Source organism: Colobus angolensis, unplaced genomic scaffold, assembly GCF_000951035.1.
Source record: "Colobus angolensis palliatus isolate OR3802 unplaced genomic scaffold, Cang.pa_1.0 Scaffold49, whole genome shotgun sequence".
Taxonomy (NCBI): Eukaryota; Metazoa; Chordata; class Mammalia; order Primates; family Cercopithecidae; genus Colobus; species Colobus angolensis.
The window spans coordinates 1308213-1327380 of NW_012118376.1; the positions used below are offsets into that span (position 1 = coordinate 1308213).

At 37.1% G+C, this 19168-nt stretch overlaps 1 protein-coding gene across 2 annotated transcripts in view; it reads right to left on the reverse strand.

Moving 5' to 3' along the window:
* Window positions 1-19168, reverse strand: part of SCAMP1 (secretory carrier membrane protein 1) — a 118949-nt gene that overhangs the window by 76862 nt on the left and 22919 nt on the right. The window contains exon 2 of one of the 2 annotated variants that reach the window (XM_011959209.1): window positions 8620-8697. The exons of the other annotated variant lie outside the window; for it this stretch is intronic. Coding sequence (XP_011814599.1) covers window positions 8620-8697 — 78 coding nt within the window. The remainder of the gene's footprint in view (window positions 1-8619; window positions 8698-19168) is intronic. 2 annotated transcript variants of the gene reach the window in all.

Consider the following 19168-nt stretch of genomic DNA (forward strand, 5'->3'; position numbering starts at 1 on the left):
AATTCATTATGTCAACAGGCTAAAAAAGAAAAATCATATGACCGTATCAGTAGATACAGAAAAAGCATTTCACAAAATCCAACACCCATTCATAATAGAACCATTCAGCAAACTAGGAATAGAGGGGAACTTTCTCAGTTTGATAAAGAACACCTACAAAAAGCCCAATGCTAACATCAACTTAACGATAAGAAACTAGAAGCTTTCCAGCTAAGATCAGGAACAAGGCAAGGATATCCCCTCTCACCACTCCTTTTCAACACTGTACTAGAAGTCATAACTAATATAATAAGACCCAAAAAAAGGTATGAAGATTATTAAGAAGAAAGAAATAAGACAGTCTTTGTTCACAGATAACAAGATCATCTATATGGAAAATTCAATGGTACTGACAAAAGCCTCCTAGAACTAATAAATGAATTATACTAAGGTTGCACAATACAAAGTTAATATATAAAAGTCAATCACTTGCATACGTAATAGCAATGAACAAGTAGAATTTCAAATTAAACCCATACCATTTATATCAACATCCCCCAAAGTAAAACAGACATAAATCTAATGAAATATGTACACATTCTATACGTGAAAAACTATAAAACTGATGAAATAAATCAAAGAATAAGAGATATTCCATGATCATGGATAGGAAGACTCAATACTATTAAGATGTCAGGTTTTCCCAACTTGATCTACAGATTCAATGCAATCCCAATCAAAATCCCAGCAAGTTATTTTGTGGATATTGACAAACTAATGTTGAAGTTTATACGGAAAGGAAAAAAAACCCAAAACACTCAACATAATATTGAAAAAGAAGAATAAAGTTGGAAGACTGACACTACTAGAGTTCACTTACTATAAAGAAACAGTCATCCAGACAGTATGGTATTGACAAAAGATTAGAAAAACAGACCAACAGGACAGAATGGAGAGCCCAAAAATAGACCCACATAACTACAGTCAACTGATCTCGGACAATGGAGCAAAGGCAGTACAATGGAACGGTCTTTTCAACAAATGGTGCTAGAGCAAAATTAATTCAGAATGGATCACAGAAGCCAAGCATATGCCTACAGTCCCAGCTACTAGGGAGGCCAAGGCAAAAGAATTCCTTGAGCTTAAGAGTTCAAGACCAGCCTGAGCAACATGGCAAAACCCTGTCACTACAATAAATAAATAAATGTTTAAAAATGGATCATAGGCCTAAATATAAAATGCAAAACGATAAAACTTCTTGAAGACAACACAGGAGAAAACTTAATTGACCTTGGGTATGGTGATGACTTTTTAGAGAGAGCAACAATGGCATGATCCCTGAAAGAAATAATTGAAAAGCTGGACTTCCTTAATACTAATGCTCTGCAAAAGACAAAGTCAAGAGAATGAGAACACAAACCACAGACTGGGAGAAAATATTTTCATCTGATAAAGAACTATTATCCAAAAGATACAAGAACCCTTACAATTCAACAATAACAAACCAATTAAGAAATGGACAGAAGACCTTAACAGACACTTCATCAAAAGAAGATATAAAGATGACAAGTGAGCATATAAAAAGGTGCTCCACATCATATATCATCAGGGAAATGCAAACTAAAACAATGACATACCACTACATACCAATTAAAATGGCCAAAATCCAAAACATTGATAACACCAAATGTTGGAGAGGATGTAGAGCAACAGAAACTCTCATTCATTGCTGGATGGAATGCAAAATGGTACAGACTTTGAAAGATCGTTTGGCAGTTTCTTACAAAACTAAACACACTGTTACCATATGGTCCAGTAATTCTATTCCTTGGTATTTATCCAAAGGAACTGAAAACTTACATCCATACAAAAAACCCACATACAGTTATTTATAGCAGCTTTATTCATCACTGCCAAAATTTGGTAGTAATCAAGATGTCCTTGAGTTTGTGGATGGCTAAATAAGCTGTGGTACATCCAGACAATAGTATGTTATTCAGCACTAAAAGGAAATGAGCTAAAAAGCCATGAAAAGACATGGAGGAACCTTATTATGCATACTACTAAGTGAAAGAAGCCAATCTGAAAGGCTACATTATGTATGATTCCAACTATATGACACTGTGGAAAAGGCAAAACTATGGAGATAGTAAAAAGATCAGTAGTTGCCAGGGTCTGTGAAGGGGCAGGAAGATGAATAAGTATAGCACAGAGGATTTTTAAGGCAATGAAAGTACTCTGTGTGACGTTATAATGATGGATATATGTCATTATACATTTGTCCAAACCCACAGAATGTACAACATCAAGAATGAACCCTGGGGCCAGGTGTAATGGCTCACGCCTGAAATCCCAACACTTTGGGAGGCTGAGACCGGCGGATCACTTGAAGCTAGGAGTTTGAGACCAGCCTGGCCAACATGGTGAAACCCCATCTCTACTAAAAATACAAAAAAGTAGATGGGTGTGGGTGGCGCAAACCTGTAATCCCAGCTACTCAGGAGGCTGAGGCAGGAGAATCACTTGAACCCAGGAGGTGGATGTTGCAGTGAGCCAAGATCGTAATCCAGCCTGGGCAACAGAGCAAGACTCTGTCTCAAAAAAAAAAAAAAAAAGAAAAAAAAGAAAAGCGAACCTGGGCCAGGCACAGTGGCTTACACCTGTAATCCTAGGATTTTGGGAGGCCAAGGTGGGAAGACTGCTTGAGCCCAGGAGTTTGAGGTTACAATAAGCTACAATCATGCCACTTCACTGAAGCCTGGGCAACAGAGTGAGACCCTGTCTCAAAAAAAAAAAGAAGTGAACCCTAACATAATCTATAGACTCTGGGTGATTATGATGTGTCAATATAGATTCACCAATTGTAACAAATGTCTACTCTGGTGGGGATGTTGATAATGGTGAGGGCATAATGTTTTCAAAGTTCAATTACATTGTAGTAACTACTTTATTTATTTTTATGCTAGGTTTTACTTAACCATTCATCAGTTGATAGGAACATAGGTTATTTCCAATTTTTGGCTGAATTTGTGTGCTGGTTTTTATGTGGACATATGTTTTCACTTCTCTTGGGCATATACCTAAGAGTGGAACTACAGGGTCATATGGTAACTCTATGTTTGGTCATATGGTAACTCTATGTTTAACAAATGCCTAGAGCTAGCAAACTTTTACAAAGCAGCTGCACCATTTTACATTCTCATCATCAGTATGTGAAGGTTCCAATTCTCCACATCCGTACCAATACTCGCTATTGCCTCTTTGATTATAGACATCCTAGTAGATGTGAAGTGGTATCCTCCTTGTGGTTTTCATTTGCATCTTGACAGCTAACAATGCTGAACATTTTTTCACGTGCTTATCGGCCATTTATCTTCTTAGGAGAAACATCTATTCAAAATGTCTATGCCCATTATAAACTGGGTTGTCTTTTTTTTGTGGGGGGGTGGGGGACGGGGCAGGACGAAGTCTTCAAGTCTTCCTCTGTCTCCCAGGATGGAATGCAGTGGCACCATCTTGGAACACTGCCACCTCCCTCTCCCAGGTTCAAGTGATTCTCCTGCTTCAGCCTCCTGAGTAGCTGGGACTCAGGCATGTATTCCAGGCATGTGGACTCACCACACCTGGTTAATTTGTGTATTTTTGGTAGAGATGGGGTTTTGCCATGTTGGTCACGCTGGTCTCAAACTCCTGACCTCAAATGATCCACCCACCTCAGCTTCCAAAGGTGCTGGGATTACAAACATGAGCCACCACACCTAGCCTTGTTGTCTTTTTAATATTGAACTGTAAGAATTTAATATATATTCTGGATACAAGTCCCTTATCAAATATGTGATCTGCAAACATTTTCCCATTCTGTGAGATGTCTTTTCATCTTTCATCACTTTCATCAAAGTAAAAAGTGATGTCTTTTCACTTTCTTGATAGTGTTCTTAGACAAAAAGTTTTAAATTTTGATGTCCAAATTGTCTGTTTTCTATTTTGTTGTTTGTATTTTCAACGTCACATCTAAGAAACCATGGCCTAACTAAAGGTAATGAAGATTTACTCCTATGTATAGTTTTAGTGCTTACCTTTAGGTCTATGATCGAGTTAATTTTTATGTATGGGATGAGGTAGGAGTCCAACTTCATTCTACTGTATGTGGACATCCAGTTATTCCAGCACCATTTACTGAAAAGATTATTCTTTCCCATTGGATTATCTTGACAATCTTGTCAAAACTCAGTTGATCATAAATGTAAGTGTTTATTTCTGGGCTGTCAGTTCCACTGATTTGCATGTTTATGCCAGTACCATACTGTCTTCATTATTGTAACTTTGTAACAAAATTTATCTTAACCTCCTTTCCCTTTCCAGCCCCCATTTCTCTCATCCTCTCCCCTAAAAGCAACTCTCTGCTCTCCACTGCTGCAAAAATCCTGCAGCAACAGAAAATGAATATATCCAGTGTGAAGTATTCATCTGGATCCACTGAAAACCTACAGAAGTCAAGCCTTATGATCACCCACAGTCTCTTTTGACTCTATACAATGGGGAGATGGTCTCAATAGGGTCAGGGGCTCATGAGTTAATTAGACTTTGGCTGGAGCAAATGGCACCTTAGAAGATAAGAGTAAAAAGACAGTCTGGAGAAAACAAACTGGTACTCTGCACTTTCTGCTCAATTGTTCTGCAAGCCTAAAAAAATTGTCCATGAAAACAAAATTAAAATAAAAACAAAAAGTCTGAAGTCAAACCACGGATGGTCTCACATGCCAAACTACTGAATAGGCAATGCATAATCATTTCTAAGGAAGGCAGATGACCTACTCTGACCTCTGCTTTACGAAAGTAAGTCCAGTCCAGTCACAGTATAAAAAGGGATTTGGGCCGGGCGCGGTGGCTAAAGCCTGTAATCCCAGCACTTTGGGAGGCCGAGACGGGCGGATCACGAGGTCAGGAGATCGAGACTATCCTGGCTAAGTCTCTACTAAAAAATACAAAAAACTAGCCGGGCAAGGTGGCGGGCGCCTGTAGTCCCAGCTACACGGGAGGCTGAGGCAGGAGAATGGCGTGAACCCGGGAGGCGGAGCTTGCAGTGAGCTGAGATCCGGCCACTGCACTCCAGCCCGGGCGACAGACCGAGACTCCGTCTCAAAAAATAAATAAATAAATAAATAAATAAAAAGGGATTTGAAGAGAGAGGCTGGAAGTAGATAACTAGATAGGTCATTCTATCATTTCACATGAGTGCCTGAATTAGGCCAGGTAAGAAAGAATGAAAAGAACAGGCAGGTCATATCTCCAGCAGGGATAAGTGACAGGATGTGGCAACTGATTAGATTTAGGAAAAGAAGCTGTTAGCGCCAAAGACAACTCGGGTGTTTCTAGCCAATGATACTAGGATATAAGTCAACAGTATCATTAAATGAGACTGGAAACAAACAGATTCCAGAAGGGACAGATAATGAGCTCCAAGAACGACAAAACAGTGAGAAGCAGAAGGGAAAGAAAAAGAGAAAAAAGTGCACAGCGAGAGAAAATAAAGACAGGTGTTAAACTATACAGAATGCTTTCACAGTATTAAAGATGAGTAAACTACCATGTACAATTATATCCAGTCAGTCCCTGGAGCTAGATGCTTTAGTCTTAATTTTCAACAGACACTAATACTAAATTATTTAACTTAGCTAAGCATGGTGGTTCATGCCTGTAATCCCAACACTTTGGGAGGACAAGGCAGAAGGATTGTTTGAGTCCAGGAGTTTGAGACCAGCCTGGGCAACCAAGCAAGAACCTGTGTCTATAAAAAAATAAAATTATTTAACTCAACATTTTCCTCCCTGCCTTCACTGTAATATATATATATATATAAAAGATTTCCAAAGAAGTTATATGGTTTGCCTAAAGTTACCAACTGCATAGTGGTAGGGCCTAGGTTAAAATGCAGGTCCTCTTTGTACTCAGAAAGTAAGTACAAAAGAAAACAATTTTATTAAAAAAGAAGAAGAGGGCAGTAACTTTCTAAATCTTAGCAAGATTATACACTTAGGCATTCTGCTAGAAGATCTTCCTTCTTGACCTCAAGTAGCTCACCATACCCTGATACAACAATCAAGAAGCTTCAGTTTCATAAACACTGTCCTATGATAAAAATATGAATACCACCAATTAACTAAAACAGGACCAAGGTCTAATGCTAATGTATCACTTAAATCAATTATCTAAATACATCTAATGTCTTTGGAAAATAATCACAGCCACAAAAATGGACAAATTTCTGAAATCACATCATATAATAAAAGAATATTTAATATTTAAACTGTGTTTTCCATCATGTTAACAGTGCAGAGGAAAATGCACCCAATTCTCATAACAATTTTCCTGGTTCTGACACCATATCACTGTTCATCAAATCTAAGGGAAGCATTTCATTGTAAATTGGCTTCTCATTATTGCCTAGCTCCCTGCTCAAGACTATTCACTTTCAGAAATTCTTTCTGTAACCACAAAGTCTCAACATTCAGAATCATGACTTATATTTTGTTTGATTTGCTCTGGATATATCTTCTTTGTGTCTGTGTAATTTTTAATTACACCAATTAGGTGAGAAATCTTTCAAAGACCAGGACTATTTTTTCTATTTCTTAAGTAACTATCTCCAAAGACAGCACTAGCAAAATGAAAAAGGCAAAACCTTTACAGATAACACATGAGTTAACAAGCCAGTTCTGCCACTTTACTTGCTAGCTGACCTGTGTCTCAAGATTCTTTATTAGTAAAATGGAAATTTAAAATATCAATTTTGAATGTTATGAGAATTCAATAAGATAATACAGGCAAAGCACATGGCACAAAGTAGACGGCTTGATGAAGAATACTACAACAGATAAGAGTAATCTAAAGCTGCTAACTATATAAAAATGCTAAACATATTTCTTGCTAGTAAAGTTTTCCAAACATTTATATAATAATCTCTTTTCATTCTTTATCGACAAACTTTAAAAATGGTCTCGTTCCCATCTCCACCTCCTAGAAATCAAGTTAAAAGAACTACATATAGAGGAATATAATTTGCCAGCTCTTCTTTTTTTCCCTTCAACAACTACTACCACATTGTACTCTCACATATTCACAGCACTAATTCATTATAAGGTTGAATCATATGACACCACCATTTTTATATATCAAAACTGGTCAGCTTATTGGCCATTTCACATGTTTTAACCTGTAATTTACATGCTCAAAAGGCACTTCAGTGATCCCAACCTGGGATTAATTTGCTACATATACGCAAAGGCTGTTAAATGAGGGCTTTGAAATAAAGAGAAATTTTAAAGTTCATTCTTATTTTAATGCTTTTACTTTTGGACTGTTTTTACCAACAATACTATTGACATCGAATATGTGGGGTTTCTTCCCCCTACACCAACCAATTCTCCAACTCTTTGGACACCATCTAGATGTCCTACAATTCAGTTCAATTCTGATACTACCTACCTGGATTATCACAGATCCCACAGGTTAAGAGCTCATTTCAGACACCAGTCACAAGTCACAGATTGCTGCCCATACTGACTAACTTGCTATAAACTGGGGGTTTCCATGACCCTCTCCTTAGGTTTGATAATTTTCTAGAAGGGCTCTCAGAACTCAAGGAAACAGTTTACTTACTGTTAGCAGCTTATTAAAGGACAAGCAAAATAACAAAGTATTGGAGGGGGACCCAAATGCAGGAGATGAAATTATTTGCCACAGAAATTCTGGGGATAATTTTCAACAGAATATACCTCAAAAGTTTCCAAATCCAGGTCACAATAAAATCATCAAAAGAACTTAAAAACAAAATGCCCTGACTCTAAGAGATTAGGGCCATAAGGAGTAGTGTAATAAAGTCCCCCAGACGCTTCTAATATACATCTAGAGTAGCAAACCATTGTTTTATGAGGATTTTTTAAATACTTGTACATTTTATAAATCAAGACTAAATTTTGAGGCAAGGTACCATGGCTCACGTCTGTAGTTGCAGCACTTTGGGAGGCTGAGGTGGGAGGATGGCTTGAGACCAGGAGTTCAAGACCAGCCTGGGGAACATAGAAGACCTTGCCTCTACAATAAATAAATTTTTAAAAGAAAAAGAAAAAAATAACTAAATTTTGAGGGCAAAAATATGCTTTCCTAGCCTGGGTAAAGTTCCAGAGAGTCTACTCTGCCGGAACAGAAGGCTAGTACTATTCAGAATAATCTAATTCAAATGACAATCATACAAACATTCATGTTACAGTTCTACACAGTCTCCACATAAAACAAAATCACCCCACATTATCAGGCAGATGACATGTACACCAAGAAATATTTCTCTAATTCCTAGTATTTCAAGTAGTGTAGAAAAGTTTACATTTTAGAAAGATTATTGTGATTTAATTTGTAAACCATAAAAGAAAATTTGAAGTATTTCACTAGGATCATCATGGTAATCTTCAATTACTACTAATATTTCTACATATTCAAAAAAAAAGCCAAGCTTGCTGAATACTAAATAAAATATTAACAATTTGTTTTACGTTTAACCAACCCACCAAAAAAGAAACCATAGTTGAAATATAATTCCTATTGAATTTCATTTTAAACATTTAAAAGCAAGAATAATCTTACTGTTCTAGAATCCGAGAATGGATTATATTCGTCAAGTCCTGGTGGAACATTTCTTGTCACTTGTGTAACCGATGGATCCTAGAATAAAATTTAAAGGAGAAAAAAAAAGATGACTTACCCTTTAAAAAATAATTTTGATATTTACATACCATTTGCTTTTCTATACTTGTGGTCACCCAGCAAAGCTAACAGAGGAAAATAAAAGAAGATTCTCAGATTTACTGTCTCATTTCAACAATGGTGAAATTTAAACCCATACAACCTTCACATTCTCAAAGGAAAACAAAAACTGAGCGAGATTCAAATCAGCTGCAAGCTATTACATCAAGATAAAAAGTAAATCACCTCTTAATAACTGTGTGGAACTGACTACACAAGAGCATCTTAACAAATCTCAGGCGGACCCACCATCATTTCCTTTGGCCTTGACAAAGAATTCATGTTCCCCCTTTTTATAAAATTTTCAATTTCTCCCACTGAAGATTTCATACTACGTTACAAATCAATGTCATATACAGCCAACATCTAGAGCATTCAATACTAAATTACCTCTTACTTGTTTTATTCTACTCCAATATCTCTACTTTACTGTAGTTTATTTCACCACATGATCGTAGACTGTCTTCCCTTTTCCAAGTATAACACATGATCACACCATTCCAACTTTTCAAATCTTTTAATATTAGACTTTCATAAAAATAACCAAATCACACGGTGAGAGGGAAAAATGGCAGATAGGAGGCAATACTAACTTGCAGCTCCCACTCAATGGACAGAGCATCACATGGAGACCCACATCGCATATTCTTGCTCCAAAAACTATGCAGGAACATACCAGGAAAGCCGAGAAAATCCACAGACCCTTTGAAGAAGATGGATTGCTGCTGCAGGCTCCTGAGACAGCCAAGGAACTCCGAAGACAAAGGACACAATCTCTTGGGAGCTCTATGGTCCCGCTCACCGCCTGATCCTCCTCCTACTACTGCAGCTAATGTGCTCTTCAAAGTGCCACCTCCTGGCTGGAGGCCAACCAGCATAAAACCAGCATACTTAAAAATACAACCAAGGACCCTCAGAGTCCACTTCACTCTGCTGCTACTTCCATGGAAGCATGTGCTGGTATCCACGGCTGACAGACCTGAAGATGGATCACATCACAGGACTCTTTGCAGACAGTCCCCAGTACCATCCCAGAGCCCAGTAGCTCCACTGAGCTAGATCCAGAAGAAAAATAACAATTACTGTAGTTCAGCTCTCAGGAAGCCCCATCCCTATGGGAAAGGGGGAGCGCCACATCAAGGGAGCACCCCGTGTGACAAAAGATACTGATCAGCAGCCCTTGAGTTCCAGATCTTCCCTCCAATATAGTCTACCAAAATGAGAAGGAACCAAAAAAAACAATTCCAGTAATATGACAAAACAAGGCTCTTCAACACCCCGAAAAGATCACACTAACTCACCAGCAATGAATCCAAACCAACACAAAACCTCTAACATGCTAGAAAAAAAAGGTCAACTTTTAAACCGATCAAGGAGGCACCAGAGAAAGGTAAAGTCCAACTTAAAGAATTTTTTTAAAAAAATGAATACAGGATACGAATGGAAAAATTTTCAGTGAAATAGCATAAATAAAAAACAATCTCAACTCCTGGAAACCAAGGACACACTCAGAGAAATGAAAAATGTACTGGAAAGTCTTAGCAATAAAATCGAACTAGTAGAAGAAAGAACTTCAGAGTTCAAAGATAAGGCTTTCGAATTAACCCAATCCAACAAAGACAAAGAAAAATAATTTTAATAAATGAAAAAAGCTTCTAAGAAGTTTGGGATTATGTTTAACAACCAAGCCTAAGAATAATTGTTCTTGAGGAAGAAGAGAAATCTAAAAGTTTGGAAAACATATTTGAGAGAATAATTGAGGAAAACTTCTCCAGCCTTGCTAGAGATTTAGACATCTAAATACAAGAAGCTCAAAGAACACCTGAGAAATTCATCATAAAAAGATCATCACCTAGGCACAGTCATCAGGTTGTCTAAAGTCAAGACAAAGGAAAGAATCTAAAGAGCTGTGAGGCAAAAGCATCAGATAACCTATAAAGAAAAATCTATCAGATTAACAGCAGGTTTCTCAGCAGAAATCCTACAAGCTAGAAGAGCTGAAGTCCTATGTTTAATCTCCTTAAATAAAACAATTATCAGCCAAGAATTCTCTATCCAGCAAAACTAAGCTTTATAAATGAACAATACAGACTTTTTTTCAGACAAACGCTGAGAGAATATGCAAACGAGGTCTAAATCTTGAAACAAATCCTCAAAATACACCAAAATAAAATCTCCTTAAAGCATAAATCTCACAGCCCCTATAAAACAACAACACAATGAAAAAAAAAAAAGAAAGAAAAAGGTATTCAGGCAACAAATAGCACAATGAATAGAACAGTACCTCACATCTCAATAACATTGTTTGTAAGTGGCTTAAATGCTCCACTTAAAGGATACAGAATGGCAGAATGGATAAGAATTTATCAACTATCTGCTGTCTTTCAAGAGACTCCCCTGACACATAAGTACTTACATAAACTTAAGGTAAAGGACTAGAAAACGATATTCCATGCAAATGGACACCAAAAGCAAGAGTAGTTTTTTATCAGACGAAACAAACTTTAAAGCAACAGTACTTTAAAAAGACAAAGAGGAACATTATACAATGATAAAAGGAATAGTGCAACAGGAAAATATCAAAATCCTAAACATATATGCACCTAATACTGGAGCTCCCAAATTTATAAAACAATTACTACTAGACCTAAGAAATGAGATAGACAGCAACACAATAATAGTGGGGGACTTCAATACTCTACTGACAGCACTAGTCAGGTCATCAAGACAAAAAGTCAAAAAAGAAACAATGGACTTAAACTATACCGTAGGACAACTGGACTTAACATTTACAGAATATTCTACCCAACAACTGCAGAACATACATTCTCTTCATCAGCACATGGAACATTCCCCAAGACAGACCACATCATAGGGCACAAGTCTCAACAAATATAAGAAAATCAAAATTATATCAAGTACTCTTTCAGATCACAGTGGAATAAAATTGGAAATGCAACTCCAAAAGGAACCCTTAAAACCATAAAAATACATGGAAATTAAATAACCTGCTCCTGAATGATGATTGGGTCAACATTAAAATCAAGATGGGAATTTAAAAAGTATTTGAACTGAACAATAATAGTGACACAACCTATCAAAACCTCTGGGAAACAGCAAAAGTGGTGCTAAAAGGAAAGTTTATAGTATTAAATGCTTACATCAAAAAGTCTGAAAGAGCACAGACAGACAATCTAAGGTCACACCTCAAGGAAATAGAGAAACAAGAACAAACCAAACCCAAACCCAAAAGAAGAAAAGAAGTAACCAAGATCAGAGCAGAACTAAATGAAATAGAAACAAACAAACACAAAAGATAAAAGAAACAAAAAGTTGGTTTTTTGAAATGGGAAATAGACCATTAGCAAGATTAACCAAGAAAAAAAGAGAGAAGATCCAAATAAGCATAATTAGAAATGAAGCAGGAGATATTACAACCAATACCACAGAAATACAAATATTATTCAAGGCTACTACGAACACCATTACACAAATAAACTAGAAAACCTAGAGGAGATGGATAAATTCCTGGAAATATACAACCCTTGTAGATTAAACTAGGAAGAAATACAAACTCTGAACAGACCAGTAACAAGCAGTGAGAGTGAAGTGGTGATTAAAAAGTTACCAACAAAAAAAAGTCCATGGCTAGATGGATTCACAGCTGAATTCCATCAGACATTCAAAGAAGAATTGGTACCAATCCTATTGATACTATTCCAAAAGATAGAGAAAGAGGGAATCCTCCCTAAATCATTCTATGAAGCCAGTATCACCCTAATACCAAAACCAGGAAAGGACATAACAAAAAAAGAAAACTACAGACCAACATCCCTGATGAACAGAGATGCAAAAATCCTCAACAAAATACTAGTTAACCAAATCCAACAGCATATCAAAAAGATAATCCACCATAATCAAGTAATTTCATAAGAGGGATGCAGGCATGGCTTAACATCCACAAATCAATAAATGTGATACACCACATAAACAGAATTAAAAACAAGCATCACCTGATCATCTCAATAGACGTAGAAAAAGCATTTGACAAAATCCAGTATCCCTTTATGAAAAAGCCTCAGCAAAATCGGCATAAAAGGGACATATCTTAAGGTAATAAAAGCCATCTATGACAAACCCACAGCCAACATTATACTGAATGGGGAAAAATTGAAAGCATTCCCCTTACAAACTGGAACAAGACAAGGATGCCAACTTTCACCACTTCTATTCTACACAGTACTGGAAGTCCTAGCCAGAGGAATCAGAAAAGAAAAAGAAATAAAGGCATCCAAATTGGTAAAGAGGAAGTCGAACTATTGCTGTTTGCTGATGACATGATTGTATACCTAGAAAACCCTAAAAATTCATCCAAAAAGCTCCTAAAACTGGTAAATGAATTCAGCAAAGTTTCAGGAAACTGAAATATTTGTGTACAACATTAATGTACACAAATCAGCAGCCATGCTATATACCAACAGCAACCAATCTGAAAATCAAATCAAGAACTCCACACCTTTTACAACAGCTGCAAAAAAAAAAAAAAAAAAAAAAGACTTAGTAATATACCTAACCAAGGAGGTGAAAGACCTCTACAAGGAAAAGTACAGAACACTGCTGAAAGAAATCACAGATGACACAAAGAAATGAAAACACATCCCACACTCGTGGATGGGTAGAATCAATATTGTGAAAATGACCATACTGCCAAAAGCAATCTACAAATTCAATGCAATTAACATCAAAATACCATCATCATTCTTCACAGAACTAGAAAAACAATCCTGTAATTCATATGGAACCAAAAAAGAGCCCACATAGCCAAAGCAAGACTAAGTAAAAAGGATAAATCTGGAGGCATTATTACATCACCAGACTTCAAACTATACCATAAGGCCATAGTCACCAAAAGAGCATGGTACCAGTATAAAAACAGGCACACAGACCAATGGAACGGAATAGAGAACCCAGAAATAAACCCAAATACTTGCTGTCAGCTGATCTTCAACAATGCAAAAAAAACATAAGGTGGAGAAAGGACACCCTATTCAACAAATGGTGCTGGGATCATTGGCAAGCCACATGTAGAAGAATGAAACTGGACCCTCATCTCTCACCTTATACAAAAATCAACTCAAGATGGATCAAAGACTTAAATCTAAGACCTGAAATCATAAAAATTCTAGAACATAACATGGAAAAAATCTTTCTTGACACTGGCTTAGGCAGAGGCTTTATGACCAAGAACCCAAAAGCAAACACAACAACAAAAAAGGATAACAGATGGGACTTAATTAAACTAAAAAGCTTGTGCATAGCAAAAGAAATAATCAGCAAACAGACAACCCAAAGAGTAGGAGAAAATCTTTGCAATCTATACATTTGACAAAGGACTAATACCCAGAGTCTACAAGGAACTCAAACAAATCAGCAAGAAAAAAACAAAGACTCCCATCAAAAAGTGGGCTAAGGACATGACTAGACAATTCTTAAAAGAAGATGTACAAAAGGCCCACAAACATGAAAAAATGCTCAACAATCACTAATTATCAGGGAAATGCAAAGCAAAACCACAATGTGATACCAACTTAGTCCTGAAAAAATGGTCATAATCAAAAAATAACAGATGTTGGTGTGGATGTGGTAAAAAGGGAACACTTTTACACTGTTAGTGAAAATGTAAACTAGTACAAACACTAAGGAAAACAGTGTGGAACTTAAAGTTCTTTAAAGAACTAAAAGCAGATCTACCCTTTGATCCAGCAATCCCACTCCTGGGTATCAATCCAAAGGAAAAGTCATTATACGAAAAAGATACTTACACATGCATGTTTATAGCAGCACAATTTGCAACTGCAGAACCAGCCTAAATTCATATCAATGAGTGGATAAAGAAAATGTGGCATATATATATTTATACCATGGAATACTACTCAGTCATGAAAAGGAATGAAATAGTGGCATTTGCAGCAATCTGGATGGAGTTGGAGATATTACTCTAAGTGAAGTAGCTGAGGACTGGAAAACCAAACACTGTATGTTCTCACAAGTTGGAGCTAAGTTATGAGGACACAAACGCATTAGAATTTACAATGAACTTCTGGGACCCATGGGAAATGGTGGGAGTGGGGTGAAGGATAAAAGACTTCACACTGGGTGCAGTGTACACTGCTCGGGTGACAGGTGCACCCAAATCTCAGAAATCACCAGTGAGAAACTTATTCACATAACTAAACACCACCTGTTCCCCAAAAACCTACCGAAATTTTTAAAAAACCTGAATCCACAAAATTGTAGTATATGTATGTGTGTATATAAAGTGTGTGTATATATATATATATATAAATGAACATCTCAACAGAATCAACTATGTAATTCATGCAAAAAGCATTTATAATGAACATCTCAGCATAATGAACATCAACAAAAGTCAACTACATAATTCACATGAAAAGCATTTCCCAAACTGTCGTGTAGGCTAACTTCGAATTTCTAGTCTCAAACTTTAGTGTGCATCAAAATCAAATAAGACACAGAGTGTTGCACCCAACCCCCAGAATTTCTCATTCAGTAGGTCTGGGGTGGGGTCTGACAACCTGTATTTCTAACAGGTTCTCAGGTGATACTGCTTCCGCTGGTCTGGAGACCTCTCCTCTCTAGTCTATACTGTACCTTCTCCAATTCACCTTCCGAAAGACAGTCATTCTTTACCTCTCAAAAATGCAAAGCTAATTTTGCCATTCCCTTCCTCCAACCTCTTTCCTCTGTCCTTTATCCATTTCAGACTTTTAGAGGCTCTACAGAAACTATAAAACAAAACACAAATTCCTCAAAATGAGATACAAGACTTCTAACCATCTAGCCTGCCTATCATTCCAGCCTTATAAATTCATATGAGAAAGATCTTTCTCCCTTAACCAAATGAAACAAGCTACTGAATAAGGAGGCTCAAATTTGGCATAAAGGAAGTAGTAACGATAAATTAAAAGTATGACACAGACAAAATATAAAGGCTTTAGGCTTGCTCAACAGTAAAATGGGAAAGAGGGAATGAAATCACTCCACTTACTTCCCCAGAGTTCCCCTCCAAAGTTCACCCAAAAGTGTAAGGACCAAGAAGATTATCAAGAGACAAGGCATGTGTCAATGAGAAAACTGAGAAAACAGAAACATTACATTTTAAGCAAAATTTTCAACTTGGCATTGCTAAAGTTAATCTAATTTAGAAATGAGTTTAGGGTCAACAGGCACCTTCATCAAATCCAGATGGTCCAGCTGTAGTCTCAATGCCTACCTTCACCATCATCTACAAAACCAGTAACCAGTGAGTCCTCAAACATCAGTCATACTCTTCCTTTGCATTGCTTCCCCTAGTTGGAATAGTTTTCCCAGCAGGGTCAGCCTAGCAATCTCTTCCTCTTTCTTATAGGCTCATTCTAAATATTACCTCATATGCTAAGCAATGATCTTTCTGATACCTTCCCTCTACCCAAGTCTCTCCACTCCAGGCTCAATGCTCCCACAGCACTTATGAGAGCTCCATCAACATCTATTTCTCTGAATGATGATAATCTTCATGCAAGTCTTTTCTCCCCCAATCGGACTGTGAACTCTTTGAAACAAGACTGTTTTGGTTTTTTGTTTGTTTGTTTGTTTGTTTTGAGATGGAGTCTCGCTGTTGCCACAACCTCCACCTCCAGGGTTCAAGCAATTCTCCTGCCTCAGTCTCCCAAGTAGCTGGGATTACAAGCATGCGCCACCACGCCTGGCTAATTTCTGTATTTTTAATAGAGACAGGGTTTCACCATGTTGGCCAGGCAGGCCTCGAACTCCTGGCCTCAAGTGATCCACCTGCCTCGACCTCCCAAAGTGCTGAGATTACAAGCAAGAACCACCACACCCAGCCTTCAAATGTTTTCATTTTATCTGTTGTGGTGATCTGTGATCAGTGATTTTTTTTTTTTTCTTAAATCATACATGCCTGGTGATACTGTTTCTTCAACGAGTATTATTACCACCCCTGTGGGGAAATACCCAAAGAGTAATTCTTCAAGATAATAGCAGCAGTAGTAACCAATAAATACTTCTTGAAAAAAATTGAGCATAAAGATAATTCCAAAAGTGTAAATAAAAAGATGTTTAATCTCATTCATAAGAGAAACACTAATTAAAACTACACTGATGTAATCATTTCTCACCTACCAAATTAGCAAAAAAATCTAAAAGTCTGACATACTCTACTGACAAAGCTGTAAGGAAGCAAGGATTCTCATGCATTGCTAATGGGAATAAAGTGTTACAACCTTTATGTAGGGCAAGTAGGCAATGCCTAGCAAAATAACATCTGTATTTATCCTTTGACCCACAGTCTCACTTCTAGGAATCTACTCCAAAGAAATATCGGCAAAGTTCCATTTATAACCATATGGAAGCACCACACTAATTAATCGACTGGAAGCAACCTAAATATCTATAAATAGAAGATGACTAAACAAACTATGACAATCTACATGATAAAGTACTATGCAGCTGAGTATCATTATGCAGTTGTAAAATGGTATAAGGAGATATACAAGTGCTACGGGCTGAGTGAGAAAAGCAAGGTGCAGAGGAGTGTCAACAAATGTTAACCTTTGGTGCAAAAGGGAAGATAAAAATGAATGTGTGTTTATGTTTTTTAAAAGGAAGAATCCAAAAAGGAATAAAAATGATTCTCTACAGGGGAAGGAAAGCAACAGTAAAGACAGAGGATAGACTTCGAAGCTAGACTTAATTGTACACTGTTTTATAGCCTTTACTTTGGAAACATGAAAATGTTTTCATAATTACAAAACAAAATTAATTCAAAAAGAAAAAAGGAGGGAGACACAATGTAGGATCAGGAAGATGAATCCTGCTTAGCCAACATTCACGCTATCAACGTCATTCTCTCAGTGCCACAGAAGTACGAGTCCAACTCTCACTTTACAAATAAACACATCCAATTATCTGGAGTGCGCTAAAATTCACCTTAAATACTTTGAAAAGCCAATAAATAAAGAAGGTATAACTTAGTTCCAAAGAGACTCAGAATAAAATCATTCTTCCAATTTTCTACTTTCAACTACCAGTGACTAAAGTGCACTTGTTTCCTTCTAGATTCTAGAAATTTAATCCAGGCTAGAAGTTAACAGGCAATTTGATAAAATCACTTTCTCAAGTGAACTGAGTTCACTCTCCTAATGCAGTATTAGATGACAAAGCATTAGAGTATGTACACAATATACCAAGAATAACACTAGATTTAGGAAGGTAAAGAACTGATATCTCTGAATTATCACATAATTAATGTTTCAAATTACCTTAGCAACTGTAAATAGTGTTGAGGAAGCCATACCCTCTAAACTGGGAGAAGACAACAAAATTGAAAAAGAATTAAGTAATGATAAATGATATTGTAATGCCTATTAAATATTTAGCACTTACATTTATTTCCAATCCTTGCTATAATCTTTCCTGGTAGACTGTATCGTTCCATTTTTCAGAGAAAGAAGCTGTGGCCTTAAACAAGGTCAGGAAACTTCCTTAAGGTCAATTAGTGCATGTCTGAGACAAAAATTAAACTAAGACTTTCCAATTCCTAATTCCTTATTAATAATTCCAAAACTGTGGCAGGAAAATGTTATTCTTCTCCAACATAATCAAAATGAAATTTTTTTTTTTTTTTTGAGACGGAGTCTCACTCTGTTGCCCAGGCTGGAGTGCAGTGGCCGGATCCCAGCTCACTGCAAGCTCCGCCTCCCGGGTTCACGCCATTCTCCTGCCTCAGCTTCCCGAGTAGCTGGGACTACAGGCGCCCGCCACCACGCCCGGCTAGTTTTTTGTATTTTTTAGTAGAGACGGGGTTTCACCGTGTTAGCCAGGATGGTCTCGATCTCCTGACCTCGTGATCCGCCCGTCTCGGCCTCCCAAAGTGCTGGGATTACAGGCTTGAGCCACCGCGCCCGGCCTACCAAAATGAAATTATTTCAGCTGATAATTTGGTTTCTTCTTTGGCTGTGGTTCTCAAACTTCAGCACACATTGGGGTCACCTGGAGGGCTTGTTAAATCCAGATTGCTGAGCGTCACTCTGAATGTACCTTATTTCCCATTCAATAGGTCTGGGATGATGCCTGAGAATTTATATTTCTAATAAGGAAAAGATTCTCAGATAGTCTTATTTTGTTGACTTGGAGGATCATACTAGGCTTCTGTATTTTATTAACTTTTAAGCAGCAAGTAAAGATGTTCTTCAGAGTTTAATTTAAATATCAGTGGATCTGACTATGCACAGACATCAGAGTTATATCTTTACGTCATTAGTTAAGCCAAGGCTATTCTGTCAGGCTTTAGTAATGCCACTTAACTTCA